The sequence below is a fragment of the Bufo gargarizans genome, chromosome 2, assembly GCF_014858855.1.
Source record: "Bufo gargarizans isolate SCDJY-AF-19 chromosome 2, ASM1485885v1, whole genome shotgun sequence".
NCBI classification, from domain to species: Eukaryota; Metazoa; Chordata; class Amphibia; order Anura; family Bufonidae; genus Bufo; species Bufo gargarizans.
The window spans coordinates 484899895-484916632 of record NC_058081.1 but is presented as its reverse complement, the minus strand read 5'-3'; the positions used below and the strand labels follow the sequence as shown (position 1 = coordinate 484916632).

Genomic DNA, 16738 nt, shown 5'->3' with positions numbered 1-16738 from the left:
ATCCGTCGTTGCCAGCTGAAACTCTACAGTGCAAAGAAGAAGCCATTTCTAAGCAAGATCCACAAGCTCAGGCATTTTCACTGGGCCAGGGATCATTTAAAATGGAGTGTGGCAAAATGGAAGACTGTTCTGTGGTCAGACGAGTCACGATTCAAAGTTCTTTTTGGAAATCTGGGACGCCATGTCATCCGGACCAAAGAGGACAAGGACAACCCAAGTTGTTATCAAGTCTGCATCTCTGATGGTATGGGGTTGCATGAGTGCGTGTGGCATGGGCAGCTTGCATGTCTGGAAAGGCACCATCAATGCAGAAAAATATATTCAGGTTCTAGAACAACATCTGCTCCCATCCAGACGTCATCTCTTTCAGGGAAGACCCTGCATTTTTCAACAAGATAATGCCAGACCACATTCTGCATCAATCACAACATCATGGTTGCGTAGGAGAAGGATCCGGGTACTGAAATGGCCAGTCTGCAGTCCAGATCTTTCACCTATAGAGAACATTTGGCGCATCATAAAGAGGAAGGTGCAACAAAGAAGGCCCAAGACGATTGAACAGTTAGAGGCCTGTATTAGACAAGAATGGGAGAGCATTCCTATTTCTAAATTTGAGAAACTGGTCTCCTCGGTCCCCAGACGTCTGTTGAGTGTTGTAAGAAGAAGGGGAGATGCCACACAGTAGTGAAAATGGCCTTGTCCCAACTTTTTGGGGGATTTGTTGACACCATGAAATCCTGATTCAACATATTTTTCCCTTAAAATGGTACATTTTCTCAGTTTAAACTTTTGTTCCGTGATTTATGTTCTATTCTGAATAAAATATTAGAAGTTGGCACCTCTACATCATTGCATTCAGTTTTTATTCACGATTTGTATAGTGTCCCAACTTTTTGGGAATCCGGTTTGTAACTATTATAATACTGCTCCCTATAAGCAATATAAATACTATTATACTGTCCCCTATGTACAAGACTATTACTGCTATAATATTATTCCTCTAAGCATGAATCTACTGTAATAATGGCTCTTATGTACAAGAATATACCTACTATAATACTGCTTCCTATGTACAAGAATATAACTACTATAATACTATATCCTATATACAAGAATATAACTACTATAATACTGCTTCCTATGTACAAGAATATAACTACTATAATACTGCTTCCTATGTACAAGAATATAACTACTATAATACTATATCCTATATACAAGAATATAACTGCTATAATACTGCTTCGTATGTACAGGAATATAACTGCTATAATACTGCCCACTATGTACAAGAATATAATTACTATAATACTGCCTCCTATGTACAAGAATAAAACCCTATGGGCAGGATTATAACAACTCAGGCATACATCTCCCCCCACCCCGTCCCCCGCATTCTTCATTAGAGTATGTAAAGCATATTATACAACAAGTGAACCAGAAGTAAGATGGGTTTTGTCAGTTGTCTGAAGTCTCGTGGCCCGGAACTCCATAAGCCACCATATTATACCCTGGATTGACTAGAATATGTCCATTTTGTTCCCTGCAAACTTTTAGCCAGTTATATATAAGCGATAGAAAAACAGAGCTGGCCGTCTACAAAGCCGGTATTGTGGATGTGTCAAAATCATTAGCTCAGCAGCATATATTCTGCAAGCTAATGCTCCTCTCTAATTCCTTCCGGGACAGCTTGTCTGCATTACAAATAGAAACCAGACCCGAGAAGGTGGAAAGAACCATGGGACTGAGCTGCTAAGAACGGACATGGCTGATGGGATCTTCCTCCAGTGTAACTCCACCATCACTTCCATGTGGCCTTGATGTCCAGACTTTTACATTCCCCAGCAGTGGAAGCTCCAACCTACCCATTCTGATTACTTACCACTCATTATTAATAACATTTCTGGAGATGTTCCTATTTTTAAAGGGAGATATTTCTTAAAGTTTATAGTCACTTCATATCTTATTCATCCTATTACTTTCAGTATAATCACCTAAAGAAGGCCACCAGTGATCCCTCCTTGACACAGCCTGAGTACCCTAACAAACAGTTCTCCATGTCTCAGCATATCAGAATTCAGGTTTTCAGGTTATGTGTTGACTAAATTATCTTCTAGTAATAACTTAACAAGAATAATGGCTTTGTAGGGTCGTTTTTTTTTTCATCCTTTATGACTACACTGTTCAATCCATGTCATAGGCAAGCAAAGTCCATAACGTCAGGACTACACCAAACAGCTCCTCACATCTCAGCAGACTTTGAGCCTTTTCAGCTATTACTAGAGTGGACATTTTTCAACATAATTCAAATGTTTTTGGAAACTAAGCTATGTGGAGCTATTTAGGGTACTCACGCTGTGTCTGCCTGTGACATGGAGGACTCACTGGTGATTTTGTTCCCATGTCACAAAAGAAGACAAATATACCGGGACCGCTGGCAATGCCCCTCCTCACCCTCATCATGCCCCTTTTTTTGGAAAAGTTGTGAAGGCAGCAGAGAAATGCCACTTGTGACAAAATTTTTCACAAATGGCATTTAAAAAGTGACAAACATGGTGTTTTACACCAGAAAACTGGCATGGGGGGGGGATGATAAATTTCATCTTCAGAGTGGCAATAAGGTTACCAAAGCACCACATCAAGGGCATATGTGCCATAGAGGCAGATTAGTGGGCCCGCTCCTGTTTGATTCTATCCCCCTTAACATTAGGTGGTTAGTAGCTGTGCTCTCCCTTTTCCACTGGAACTGCATTTTTAGCAAACAGTGGGGTAAAAACTTGGCCCAAGGGGAAAGGTCGTATGTGGTAAAAAAAATAGATACTTGGTCCTTCTGTCCTGGGTGGTACCTCTAGAGTGGGGTCCAGTTTGATTTTTGCAACAGGGGACACACCTTTCTGTGTACACCACTGCACCAAGCCTCTGTCATGTCTACTTTTTTTTTCCTGAAGGCCACATTGAACCATTGACGATAATTGGCCAAACATGCATCCAAACATGCGGGTTTAACTTTTGAGGGGCAGCTTTTTTTTTTTTTTTTATCTGAAACTCAAAGTACAAGTAAATAAATGAAATAGTAATAATTTAATAACAACAAATGTGTAAAAACTGGACGACATTTGGAGGTGAGACAAATACTGTTTCCCACTACTGTAGCATAAAGGCTGAAAGGAGAATGGTATGCGTCTCCTGTCTGTGTGAAGGGCTTTCTGTGATACAGTCATGCACACACGGGATTATGGCACATCGACCTCTTGGTCACCTGAAATAACTAAGCAGAAGGGAGATTGTCTTTTCAAGGCCTTCACAATAGGCTAAATTCCTGAAAGGGTTAACAGTAAGAAGAAAAAAAAGTCAGGGCAAGTTTTGGCATTTTTGAGAACAAACAGTCTGTGATCCAGAGAGATGGAACAGCAAGATTGACAAGCGCTAGATAAGGATCGCTGGGCCCACCTTAGTAGCAAACTTACTCCGTCTGCAGCAAATCCCTTTAAGTTGTGGACTAAATGCTTGTTATTAACAGAGGTGGGGCATAAGTGCTTTACCTGAGGTATAGCTCACCGGGTAATTCACGATATTTTACCTACTAATATATTGTCATGATAAAATGCCTATTAACATCAGCAGGAAAGCGCCACCTAAATATTGTAAAAAGATACTGTATATTTCTAAATAGGGTAGATTCACCATGTAATCTCTTTTTGAAATGAGGCCCACCTGGCAATTGGCTGATCTGAAACCACCTAGAGGGAAGTGCCATAAATTTCCCCTGAGACTGACCATTGACATACCAGCTAGAGCTTATTAGTGGCTCTCTGCTCTAACTAATAGAGAGGGGAACCCCACTTTATGACTTATACCCTAATAAGGCATATGGAAAGGGCTTGTCCTATTGAGACAATTCTTTAAAAGGGTTGTCTGGTTAAGCCACCCCCATTAGGGTATTTTAGGTATCAGGAGAGCTCCCCAATCAGAACCCCAACCATCTATTAGCCTGAGCAGAGAGCCTCTAAAAAGGAAAGTCTTACCTTAGATACACTCATTGGCCCAGATTCAAGAAGCACTTGCGCGGGAACAAGTGTGATTTGCGCCGCGCAAGTACTGATTTGCTCCTATGCAAATTTGCGGCTGATTCTGTAAACCAGTTAAGCCTGAAATGCGGCCATTTTCCCGCGCACGCAGCCTAGCTGTTCCTGCGCAATTTTCGTGCAATTTTGCGCGGGGTGTAAGTTGCGCCTTCATGGAATTCCCTCAGCGAATATGCAAATTAGGTACTGCCGATGATTCAGAAACATGCGCGTGTGATGCGCATCTTGCGCTGGAAGCGTGCAAGCTTTTTTCCCTGGGCAAACTTGCTCCTGTTAAAAGCAGGGGCAAGTTAGCAAAAGATGGCCAAATGTCATCTGAAGGAGCGCGCAACTTCAGCAGCACCTAGACAGACGATCTGAACAAGCAGAGCACCCACATTTTCGGGACCTCACATCTGTGCACCAACATGCCAGGGGCAGCTATGGTTCTTGATATTCTATTGACTGAGCCGACTCGTAGGAGGGCACGGGAGAGGATTTACAGAGGGCGCTACAACCTTTTTCAGATGACTGATACTGAGGTGTATCGCATGTTTCGCTTTAGCCCTGAAGTCATCCTTGAGTTGGTAACAATCCTGCAGGATGACATCAGCAGCCCGACCCATCGGGGACAGGCAGTGCAGCCACTGGTGAAGGTAGTGGCAACCCTTAATTTTTTGGCAACTGGCTCATTTCAGCGCACAGGTGGAGTGGTGGCGGGGATGTCCCAATCCAGCATGAGCAGGTGTGTGCACCAAGTGATCCCTGCAATACTCAGACGAATGGGCACACAATTTATCAAACCAACCACGGCTGACGTGCGGCAGAAGGCAATCAGTGATTTTTATTTATTAGCCAGATTTCCACGCACTGTGGGTGCAATAGATTGTACCCATGTGGCACTACGCCCCCCCCCCCCCCCCCCCGGCACCTCGAGCATATCTACTGCAACAGGAAACATTGGCATTCGATAAATGTGCAGATGATTGTGGATGCACATGGCCTCATATGGCATGTCCGTGCCAAACACCCAGGGTCAAGCCATGACAGTTTTATTTACCGACACAGCCCCATCCCAACCGAGTTTGACCAGAACATGTATGGAGACAGCTGGCTGATTGGTGAGTGACATGGGTGTCAGGTATGACTGCCCCCCCCCCCATGATGCACACATCACAAGGGGCACATGCACGACTAACATCCTCCTGTCTTTTCCCTTCCAGGTGACTCTGCCTATGCCCTGGGACCTCACATGATGACCCCATTTCGTAACCCTCAAACACCAGGAGAGGAAAGATATAACGAAGCCCATGCACGTACCCGTGCGGTGGTGGAGCGCACATTTGGCATCCTTAAATCTCGATTCAGATGTCTGGATAAATCAGGGGGGACCCTATTGTATTCACCCAACTTTGTATGCCAAATCGTAGGGGCATGTAGTATTCTCCACAATTTAGCTCAAAGAAGGGGCATGCACATTGAGCTACGCAATGACCTTACCCCCGAACCACGCAACCCCCCCCCCCCAAGAAACACTACCGGATCTTCTGAGGGAAGAGCAATCCGGAATGGTCTTGTGGAACGTCTCTTTGCACATTAAACACACCCTGATCTTGTCACAAGTATAATGCATGTATGTACACCACTGTAGTCCCTAGCACACACCCGACACATGCACCCCCAATTGGATTAGACCCAACAATACCCCATGGTATTAGGGAGCAGCAACGCCGCGTCAAGGCTCCAATTATGTTGCTGTCCATTCATACACCTTTCACATGGCAGAGGGTGACACCCCTTTTCCAGCAGGAGTGCCACCCCCCCCCCCCATTCACACGCCAGTCACACTGTAGTATACACTCCTCACCGTGTGTAGGGACTACAAATAAATCTAAAAACTCATATCCTGAGCATATAAAAAAAAAATAATCTCATACCCTGAGCATATCGAAAAATAATAAAAAAATAATATTGTGTTGAGCAAAAAAATGTAGACATAAAATTATTTTTTTGTTTTTTTCTTTGGGCCAAGGGTGCCCCGGCTCTGGCTCCTCAATCTCCGTGGTGCGGAGGAGGCATGGGGTGGGGATGGAGGGGTGGGGGGAGGAGGGGGGGGGGAGCATCAACCCCTACTTCCACACTCCTTGCAGGTGGTGGCTGCATGCCCTCCATGGCGTTGGCCAGGCGGGCAAGGATGGTGTTGGTCTGGGCCAACATCCGCATTTGGCGGGTGGTGGTATCCCGCTGATGCCGGCGGGTAACTCTCGCCTCCTCCTGCACTGCAGCGGTGTTGGCCTGCACAGCAGCGGTATTGGCCTCCACCGCAGCTGTCATCCTGCTTAACAAAGCTGGTGTGGTCTCCAGAGCCACCAAGCAGGTGACTATGGCCTTAGAGTTGCCACTAATTTCCCCCAGGCTCTGTGCCACATGTTTGTCCCGGTCCTCATGCAGGGTGAGGGCATGCTGCATAGAGGTGGAGGTGGATGCCATGCTGTCCGCCAGACGACGCACCTCTCCCACCATGGCCCCTATATGGCGGGTCTGCAGGGCCTGCTCCTACAGCAGACCGTCACGGAGGCTGGAGGATATATGCCTCGTTTTGGACAGAGCCTTCCTGGGAGGAGAGGCTCGGCCACGGACAGAGGGAGAAGGGGAGGGGTCCACAAGGGAGGGGCTTGCCCTGGAGGGGGATGACGTGCTGGGCGGGGGGGTGGTGGGTTGCACAGGGATGGTGGTATCCTCCTGGAGGGAGCCAGAGTCCTCCTGGATGAGGAAAAAGGAATCCTCCTCCAATACCACTTGCTCCTCCATACTTGGCCCCGGTATGATCTCCTCCTGGACCAGCATAGCCAGAATGTCCATGGGGCCTGACTGGACCCCTGGCTCTGGTCTGGATGGGCTGGGTCGAGCCGCAGCCGAAGACGGCCCAGCTTCTTCTTCCTCATCACCACCTGTGGATGACACCAAAACGACATATTTTGCTGGTGCAACACACTTCTCATATGTTCACTTGTACCCCCTCCCATGATGCACAGCAGATATGAAAGAAAAATAACTTACCAGTCCCCAAGTTCCCAACAGTGGAGTCGTACCCTTCAAGTCCCTCCACCTGCTCCTGCACGAACGTTTGTGCAATAAGCTGCTCCTCCTGATTGAGCCGGATCATACATCGCGGACCACCTCCCGTGCCACCGGTATGCTTCCTGATAAGAGCCAGTTTTTCACGGACCCTGCGCCTCATATCATTTAATTTCTTCTGGATGTCATCCCAGGTACGCACTTCATTACCCAGGGCATTGATGTCCAGGGCAATGGCTTCATATATAGCCCTCCTTTGGGCAATGGTGGTGTTTGCCCGCTGGGCACCATATAGGACTTCCTTATGCTGCTGGAGTGCAGCAATCAGGATGTCCATCTCTGCAGCCACAAAGTTGGCCTTCCTTATTTTGGTCCCTTTGGGAGGTGCCATGTCTTGCAAAAGGGCTGAATTTCCTTGCTCAGGGGGGGGGGTAGGAAAAAGCAGGATGAAATTCAGCAAAGAACCTGCGCAAGTCTGCTCCTATTTATTTGCTCAGTGCAAGCAGCTGAGCAGGATTTGCCCTGAAATTATGCTAGCAAACCTCTGCTGAGCCGAAAATTCCTCATTTACATAGGGGCACACCCACTTTGACTTGCACGGCCTTGCGCCCTCAGCTTTGCCTTAAACAGGAGCAAATTAAATGAACAAACGATTCCTGAATCAGGTGGCAATTTGGCAAAATTGCTCCAGCGCAGAGAAATTCAGCTGAGCGGCTCAGGTGTAAGTAATGGGCAAATCTACCTGAATCTGGGCCATTATCTATTGTGCTGTCTGTTGCCAAGTTCAGGTGCACTATGTGCAGCTAGAGGAATGGGGTGTTGCACTATTTGAAGTCATGTGTGAGTTGTGGTAAAATCCTATTACTATCACAACCAAAATGGTTTTCTGTGACAAAAACCCCCCACAAAAACCCAAGGTTGTAATTTTTTGCTCGGATCTACAGGGTACAAAAATAAACTGCCATAACATACATCGAGGGAAAGTCGCATCATTTGAAAGCTCAAAATTCCTTGAACTTACTATCAAGACTGTAGTAGATTTGATGCTTCAACACGTTTTACATCTTAAGTTTTTTAAAGAAGTAGTTCCAGCAGAGTACTGCGCACGTAGCATTAGAAGGTGAAGGCTATCAGCTCTCAGCACCTTTCACTAAAGATGTCAATTGTCATCAGTCAAGTTACACAGAGAATATGAAATATGTGACCCCCTCCCCCACCTTGAACAAATACCTGAGCGCTCAATCTGTGTCTGCTCAAATAACCTGGTCTGCAAAAAATGTCAATATTTCTGGAGAGTTTTCTCTTAATGATTTTATCTAAAATATTTAATGTTTCATCATGACTCCTGTTGTGGTTTTGCAGCAAATTTTTTGTACCTTTTTTTTCTCCACAAAACCTCTTTAAAAGGGTTTTCTGGTCTTTTTATATTTATGGCCTCTCCTCAGGAGAGGCCACCAATATTTGATTGGGGAATGGTTTCCAACACCCCTCATCCCAGCCAATCAGCTCCACCACCGGTCACTTCAATGGGAGCAGTGCTGCAGTAACCAGCTCCGTCCACTACTCACAATGGACTGAGCTGTAGTTCCAGATCCTGAACAGATGATCTGCAAGATCGTGGGGTGTCAGACCCCAGCCAATCAGATATTGATGTCCTATCCTGAGGATAAAGGGACCTCAAAACCCCATTTAAGGTTCAGCCTGTAGTTCCTTACTTTTTCACTATGTCTCTGAATCTCATTAAATAAAAGCTGACTTTTTTTTTGACTAATAAAGGAGCAAGGTAATTAGCCACCCTATTGGGACCTGCAGGATTTGGCTGTTGTTAAACTACTGTAGTATTATTCTGACTTGACAGCCCCCAAGTATGGAGGCTCTCAATATGGCGTACCTGGCCTGTCCATGTATTACATGGTCAGCCACTGATTTGAATGTATAGCCAACTACAGCTTTCTGGTTTTTGAAACTGAACCTGTGCTGTTTTGGGAGATCTTCATAAGACAACCTCTTTGCGGTTCCCATAGAGCAAAAATGAGCTTAGGGAATATTGCTGATGGGTTCCCCTGATGGAAAACTCTTGGCAGGGTGTAGTACTAGTGGGACGAATCTATGATCAGCTCATTTTGTTGAAAACAGAGCTTTGTTTGTGCTTTCAGTGGACAACTATATCAGACACTTACAGCTTTAGATATGAACCTTGAAAGTAAATCACACTATTTCATGAGATTCCATTATACCAATGCAACTGATGCAAGCTATTATTTCATTCCTCCATTACAGATGGCCAAAGTTTCTCCACATTCCTGGAACACTATCATAAAAGGAGAAGATAATGGTCAAAAAGTTTAGAATACAGTCATCTGAGCTGCTGTGAAATATCTGACCCTGCCCCTGAGTGTGAATCAACGACAGCCTTCTTCAAGCCAATCTGTGTTAGGATAAATGCTTCTCACCTAACATCAGTGGTATCAATCAACGGATTGAAAGGAAGAATGAACTTTCTATCAAATACCTTAAAGGCTATCTCCACCTATACAGTATTTTTTTTTTTTACCTTGTTTATGCATCTAAACTTGAAAAACTTAAATCTCTTTCCTCAAGGGGCTTCATTAAAAAAATTCAACTATTTTGCATCTACAGCTCTTACTATATGCAGATCTAGACAACAAACCTTGTGTAGTCTGATCCTGCAGCCATACTTCCTGTTAACTGTCTCCTACTTCTTTCTAACATGAATTTGGTAAGTTAATAAGAAATAAGAGACTGGTGGAAGTGAAGAGGTGTGACTGCAGTTTAGACTACACAAGGTTTGTTTGTTGTCTGTCACCATGGAGATGCAGAAGTCTGTACAGGAGCTGTAACCCTTCATTGTACCCCAGAATAGGTGACAAATGTATGACTGCGGGGGGAACCACTGCTCAGCCCCACACTATCTCTAATATGGAGGTCCCGAGTCCCTCATTCTGGAGGAAGTTGGTCATGCATGTGTACTACAACTCCATTCAAAGTCTGTGTGACTGATCAAGATAGCCAAGTTTAGTACTCGGCTATCTCCATCAGTCCCATAGACATTGAATGGAATAGCTATTCAAACTTCTCTGGAATGGGGAGATTAAGGCTTGAGACCAATAAAGCAACTAGAGATGAGCCTGAGAATATTATCTTCTGACAAACAGCCACAAGCTTTAGGCCCTGGATCTAGGTTAAAGGGGTACACCAGCATAACCCTAGACTCTATAATGATTTATTTAATGCGTTTTATATATTCTCAGGCTAAATGGAATGTTCCACATAAAATTCATTGTGCTATGCCTCGTGCATTCACAAAACACAAGTGAACCCCTTTGTCATGTTTGTTCCTCTACCTTACTTTTGGTTCCATTCTAGTTTTTCCAATTTTATTTCAGATATTCACTTTTAGAGTTTCTAGGTACACTTTAAAATAAAAAATGGTGTAATGTGTAAAGAGACCTACTTAACCAATATTATTCCCTGGAAAATTATACAAAGTTAGGCCACACCTTAGAGGAACCAAGATCAACCAAAGTTATGGCCAAATCAGCCAAAGAAATACCTCCTACAGACCACAAAAAATAATGTTGACAGATATCTATAATAGTATTAACATATACTAAATAGTTTGGGTTGCACAGTATCTCTGTAAGCCAGGAAAAAAGTGAGCCTGTGGAAGCTGTGATAGTTTTTGTTTAATAGTCCATATTTTTTCACAAATATCTACCCCTTGTGATAAATTCTGTTCATGTTTCATTGAATTAAACATTTTGAAACAAAAGTAAAAAAAATGGCAAGATTCAGCCTTAGAATCCAAATATCTAGAAAATAAACATTTATTGAACAAATACCGAACATTATACAGTACGTAGGTAGTTGGTTTAATATACCATTCATGGTGTGCTTAAAGTTCTGCAACAGCTGAGGTCTCATTTGGACAGACGAATGAGTAATGGCCAGGGAGAAGGATGTTGTCATACCTAATTAATAACATTAATCTATAAATTTGCTGTGACTAAGTTCCTGTGTATTGATCGACACTTGTGCTATCTGCAGTCATCCAGCAGGTCTGCTACCACTTAGTACTCTATTATGCTCTGCAAAACGGTTAATGGGAGGGAAAAAATCAAAATAAAAATGTTGAAAATTAAAATAAATTGAGGACCCCTCAGTAGCACAAAGTAGAAAATATAACATATACAAGATTCACTGTAAGTCAGACAACTATACGTTTAACATTTAGTAGGGAATTAGGACACACGCTACCCGTTAGTGCTCAGAATTTGTTCATACTATTAAAAACATAAATTAATAATTATAAAATTTTATGTTCATTAGAATAATTCCAGTGTGACTGGCAAGTGATACACATTGAACTTGTTTAGCTAATAGTTGAGATTTGTATTATAGTTTATTCTGTTTGGTCCGTTCTCAGCAGTCTTACAGTCCCATATTATAACGCTGTGACCTCTCTCTCACTTGTTTCCTTTAGACTTTTTGTAACATGTATAATTTAAAAAAATATCTACAATAACCCCCTCCAGCGTGAAAAGGTGCAATGCTCACGGTAGACTAGGATATCAGCAATGAACGAATCATTCCATCCCTGTCTGTAACAAAAGGGTAAAATTTTCTTAATAAAGAAAATTAAGTGTGCAAAATGGCGCCATAGTGGTCCTGTAATGTGGGTTGATGGGCACCGTCGTGCTCTATTTGCAGGTAAAAACTTCTGTCCTTTCGCTGCATGTGTTGCATTTGACAAAACAGCACCAGTGAAATTTACAGTTGCACTGCCATACTTTGGTGTACTGGTGGGTGTTGTATCCTCGACCGCAACACATAAGGTCACAACCGTCTACATGTGGAGAGGTGCGGTTACAGAGTCGGCCTTGAGTCCCCACACTCCCTGTGGTACTGTCTTCCTCGCAGTAGTTTGGAGAACGTTCAATGTACACCAGATCTGTCTCCATGGGCTTCTGGTAATTTTTGACTTTTTTGACGGTTAGGAAAGTGGGATGGCGTAGCCGGTGAGCCCTTACCACTTCCACATGTACGGCATCATTGTACTTCTCTTTTAAAATAAATCCAATATCCCGAAATTTTGGCAAAGTGTTCCAACAGGTTTTGGTGGTGCAGGATCCCGAGACTCCATGACATTTACATTCCAGCCTCATCTGTTCTTCTAATACCTGTTTGCAGGTGAAAAAAAATATATATATTAAAGATTATTTCTATGTAGTCATCTTCACGGTATTACAGTATATTAGTGCTGATCCCACTGCTTAATTGGCATAGGCACTGATGTGGCCTTCGGTTGGATGATGCCCTGTGCAGTATCTTAAAGAAAGAAAAAAAACACAATGGACCCAGCATGCATGTGGAACCTGCACTCCCTGAATTTTATGGTGGTCATTATGGCACATAACAGGTATCATTTAGTGTTATGTTCCTGTCTTAGAGAGATCACCTTGACGTTTGGTAGACGGGCCCAAATAATTTGTACAAAATGTGTTTGCCAAGAATCTAAATTTTACAAAATATGCGTAGCATTAGCATCAGAATATTTTCTATTACTATGGCATTATTGTACTATGGCGGTTGCATTGTGTTTTTTGTGTTTCTAGTCATGCGTGCAACTGCGCATTAGGATGTGCTGACTGACCCTCTTTTTCTTTGCTGTGCAGTATCTTAACACCTCTCCTTCTACCATATAGTGCCCCAGGGGACACTTCAAACATAGGGCAAATAGAGCAGCTGCATGAGTACAGACACACTGAAGAATTGAAGGTTAGTCCAGGAAGATCTTTGACAGGCATTTGGGTGGAGTGGGGATCTGAGGCTGTTATTGGGGTATCTGGCAAGAGCTATAAGAGATATTTCAGGCAATATGAGGGTAATCTGTCGTTGTTAAGGCTTGAGGAGGCATCTGTGTCCCAGGTGAAGGAAAGCATAGCTACTACACAGGATTTAAGGTATGAGAGTGTTCAGGTAAGGACTGGGATCAGGAGGGCCTGGGGGCTTTTCAACTCAAGATATTTTTGCACTGGACCCACTAATTTTAAAATGTTCCTGTAGTGTCCAGATAATACAATTATGCAGTGTATAAATTACACTCCCTACTGTGGGATCCAGGGTTCAAGTTTTGAGTGCCAAGACCAACAGTTCCAGTAGTGAGAGGTGATGGCCCTGTCTAAAGGTGCATTTAGATGTTGCGAGGAGCAGCTGAAGCCTTAATTCCCAACATTCGGGTGTTCGTTGAGTGGAGGTGAAACACTACATTTACATCATTGTTCCTGGGCAGCAGAGTGCTGTTTAGACAGCATGATCTGCTGCCCAGGAATGATGATTGAGGTGTCCGCACCTCAGATCATTTCACTTGATGAATGAGCATTTCACTTGTTCATGGGATGATCTGCGGCACCTTTAGAAGAGCAAATTATCAGGAGCGAGCATTCATAGGATCGTTCATTCACAATAAGTGGCCCGAACATTGGGTTGTGTAAATCCATCTAACTGCACAGCTCACAAACCCATAAGGCAGACTCAAATATTAAGCCAGAAATGTGACAACACAAATTAGCAAAACAATGGTGCAGATTTGCAATACTATACACAAACAGGAATGGTGCTCTTTCTAATATTCTAATATCTGCTTCTCCTGTAATGTCCAGTCAACTTGTTCAACCCTTATTACTTATGATTGAATGAGAAAACCTGGATCAACAGAAGTGGATGATCATTTATAGTAGGTGTCAGTTGGCCATTGCACTCATGATGTTACTACATTATACGGTCAATCCATGTGGTGTGGAAACAGAGAGCCATTGGGGGACCTGACAAAAGCAGCAGTGACTATACCATTATTGGATATCTTCTAAGTGAGGGACCTATTTCTACCCCCGTTCTTCTACGATGTATTTGTGCCCTGCTTGAGCCTGCATGTACCTTTGTCCTGGATGAAACCACAGAGCTGGTACAGAATGATTTTTCTAAACTGTAAGCTAATACTTCCAAGGGTTTGGCAGCCTCATCATTTGGATTCCATAGAAAATTATGCTGGATGAGGAATATCAATACCATGTTTAACTTACAAGGCAGCCTTCTGCAGAATTCCCACCTCAGGCCTAGAGCCAAAGTCTATAGAGCAAACCAGGTTTAAGTGGTGGGTGTCAGGGAGCTCCTGGTTACAGATGGAGAAACTATTAGCTATGGTGAACTCTCTACAGATGTAATAATCACGTTTCAAGCCCTCACATGCAGACATACATCTTGTACACCGCTCCACTGCACAAGGCAGATTTTCATGCTAACCACCCTGCCTAAGGCTCATAGATTGCATTCTGGGTGACCAAATACAGCACTGAAACACAAAGCAGGTGTGAACACCTAACAGTGACGCCAAAACTAAATAAAACAAAATCCACAATGAAAAAATATTTGCAAACATAAATATACAAATGTAGCAGAGCATTTGCCTTAAGGTTAGGGTTACATGGCAACCTTGGCCACACAACATTAAAGAGATAGTCCAGAGTTTTACATGTGATGGCTGATAGGCCGTCAATATCTGTTTGGTGGAGGTCCGGCAACCCACACCCGCGCCTATCAGCTGTTTTGCAGAAGCACTGGTGTCGTAAATCACTCATGTACTGGAACTACATAGCTTGTCCATCGTGTAGTAGACCTATCTGGTTACTGCAGTCCTTTTCTCATTGAAGTGAATAGGAGCAGTGCTACAGTAACCAACTCTGTCCACTTCACAATCGGTGGAGCTGTGTAGGCCAATCAGATATTGGTGGCCTATCCTTAGGATTATCCGTCACTTCTAAAATCCTGGAAAACTCTTTCAGACTGCAGTGTGACACTGCTAAAACCGTAGCTAATGACACTGGACTTGGTTGCACTAAAATTCAGCAGGTATGTTTTTTTTGCTAAATGTTGAACTGCGTCAGGTTATGTTGGGTGTCACAACATGACCACATTCACCATCATTAGTTGTGATTTAGTGCGCAAGAGGTGGTAATATAAATTATGTATATTTGGGGGGCAACCCTGCTACAGGCTTAGCATTGGTGTCCAGGAGCAGAAAGTTATGGCACTGAAGTCTGCAACTAAAGCTACTCCATTGTCTGTTACTCTGTGTTTGAATCCCTCACCATTTTCAAAACCTCTGCTTTCTGCCAGTGAATGGACATATGGTATGTTGATTACATTCTGAATCTGTACCTACAGATCAGGGAAGAGATTTATGATGCTGTCTAGTTCAGTTCACAGAGTGTTGCCTCAGATGATACAATGTAACACACCCTCAGTTGCGAGAAAAACAACTTCAGTCTTTGATCTTTGAATGCAAGCATGACGGATTCAATTCACTGGCAGCAAGCAGCAATCTAAAAGATTATTACAAAGGTTGCAGGGACAACTATTTTCCTCTGGTCTCCTGGCTGAGCCCTTGGAGAAGGCCTTTTTTACAGTCTGCCAGCACAATTGTATCATTATGGTTTGCTAATGGAAATGAAGTGGAAGTGCAACATCTTCTAGTCCTCTGTCAAGACTGCCCATAGGGGGCAGTATTATAGAATTAGTACTGGTAGGTTAAAGATATTTTAGACCAACTGAATAAGCCTGAAAAGTGACAACTACTTTATAGAGCCAGCTACAAAAAAAAACAAAAAAAAAAACGTTCTCCCTTTTGGAGGACCTAGTATGACAGACAGACCATTGATATCAATGGCAAACATGTAATACCTGGTTTTCCCTATGGAGGCACTGTAGGGAAATGAAACACTTGCTGATGGGTTCCTTTGACAATTCTTTAAGTTTCACAAAGCAAGGCTGAGATTTTAAAGCTACATAATGGTTTGTCTGACAACCTCTTCCTGTACCTGCTCATTTGTTTTTGGCTGCCCTGATCTTTGTGGGGTGGGGGTGGCACATTCCTGTAACAGATGTTGACTGCAGCAGAATTTACACGGCCTTTGTATCTGCCTAGTAGACATAAAATAACAGCCTTCTGCTACATGTCAGTCACCATTATTATGATCTCAGCCCTCAACTAATAAAAAATGACATGTATGCAAGGAATTCTATCCAGAATTCAGCTGGGTGAGCTGCTCCGTATAATTATCCATTTTACAAATATCCAGACACCTTCTATTGTAATCATGCAGGCAGCCTGCGGTCTATTCAGGCAGGTACTTGTCAGCAAGGGCTACAGCTTGGGTAAGAACTTGTTGGTTCTATAAATTTAGATGACAGCAGATAAACCCTCGGGTAGTGCCAGGGCAGGTGGAAACGCCTTGAGCCTATGTTGAGAGAAATGCCACCTAAGAAATATAAGCAATAAAAATTTCATGATATGTTTTATAGGACAAGTAGAGATCACAGTTTACAGATTCTGCTGTCTGAGTAATAGGTAGGCTGTCTTGTGGTGGAAAGACAACAAATTGCTGAATGGAGCCTGCTGTAGACAGGGTCAGACTGGCCCAACAGAGTACCAGTCGAAGGCCTAACTTGAGGGTCTTGGGCCCCAACAAACGTGTCATTTATAATACTGATTAGATATGAACGAATCGATTCATCTC

At 43.4% G+C, this 16738-nt stretch overlaps 1 protein-coding gene across 5 annotated transcripts in view; it reads right to left on the bottom strand.

Moving 5' to 3' along the window:
- Positions 1-10858: 10858 nt before the first annotated feature.
- Positions 10859-16738, bottom strand: part of LOC122928382 (protein Wnt-7b) — a 294690-nt gene continuing 288810 nt past the window's right edge. For 3 of the 5 annotated variants that reach the window (XM_044281164.1, XM_044281166.1, XM_044281165.1), the window contains one exon: positions 10860-12343. In XM_044281164.1, coding sequence (XP_044137099.1) covers positions 11864-12343 — 480 coding nt within the window. In that variant the 3' untranslated portion in view covers positions 10860-11863. Of the gene's footprint in view, positions 12344-16738 lie in introns of all 5 variants that reach the window. The other 2 variants (XM_044281162.1, XM_044281163.1) reach the window with 2 other exon arrangements.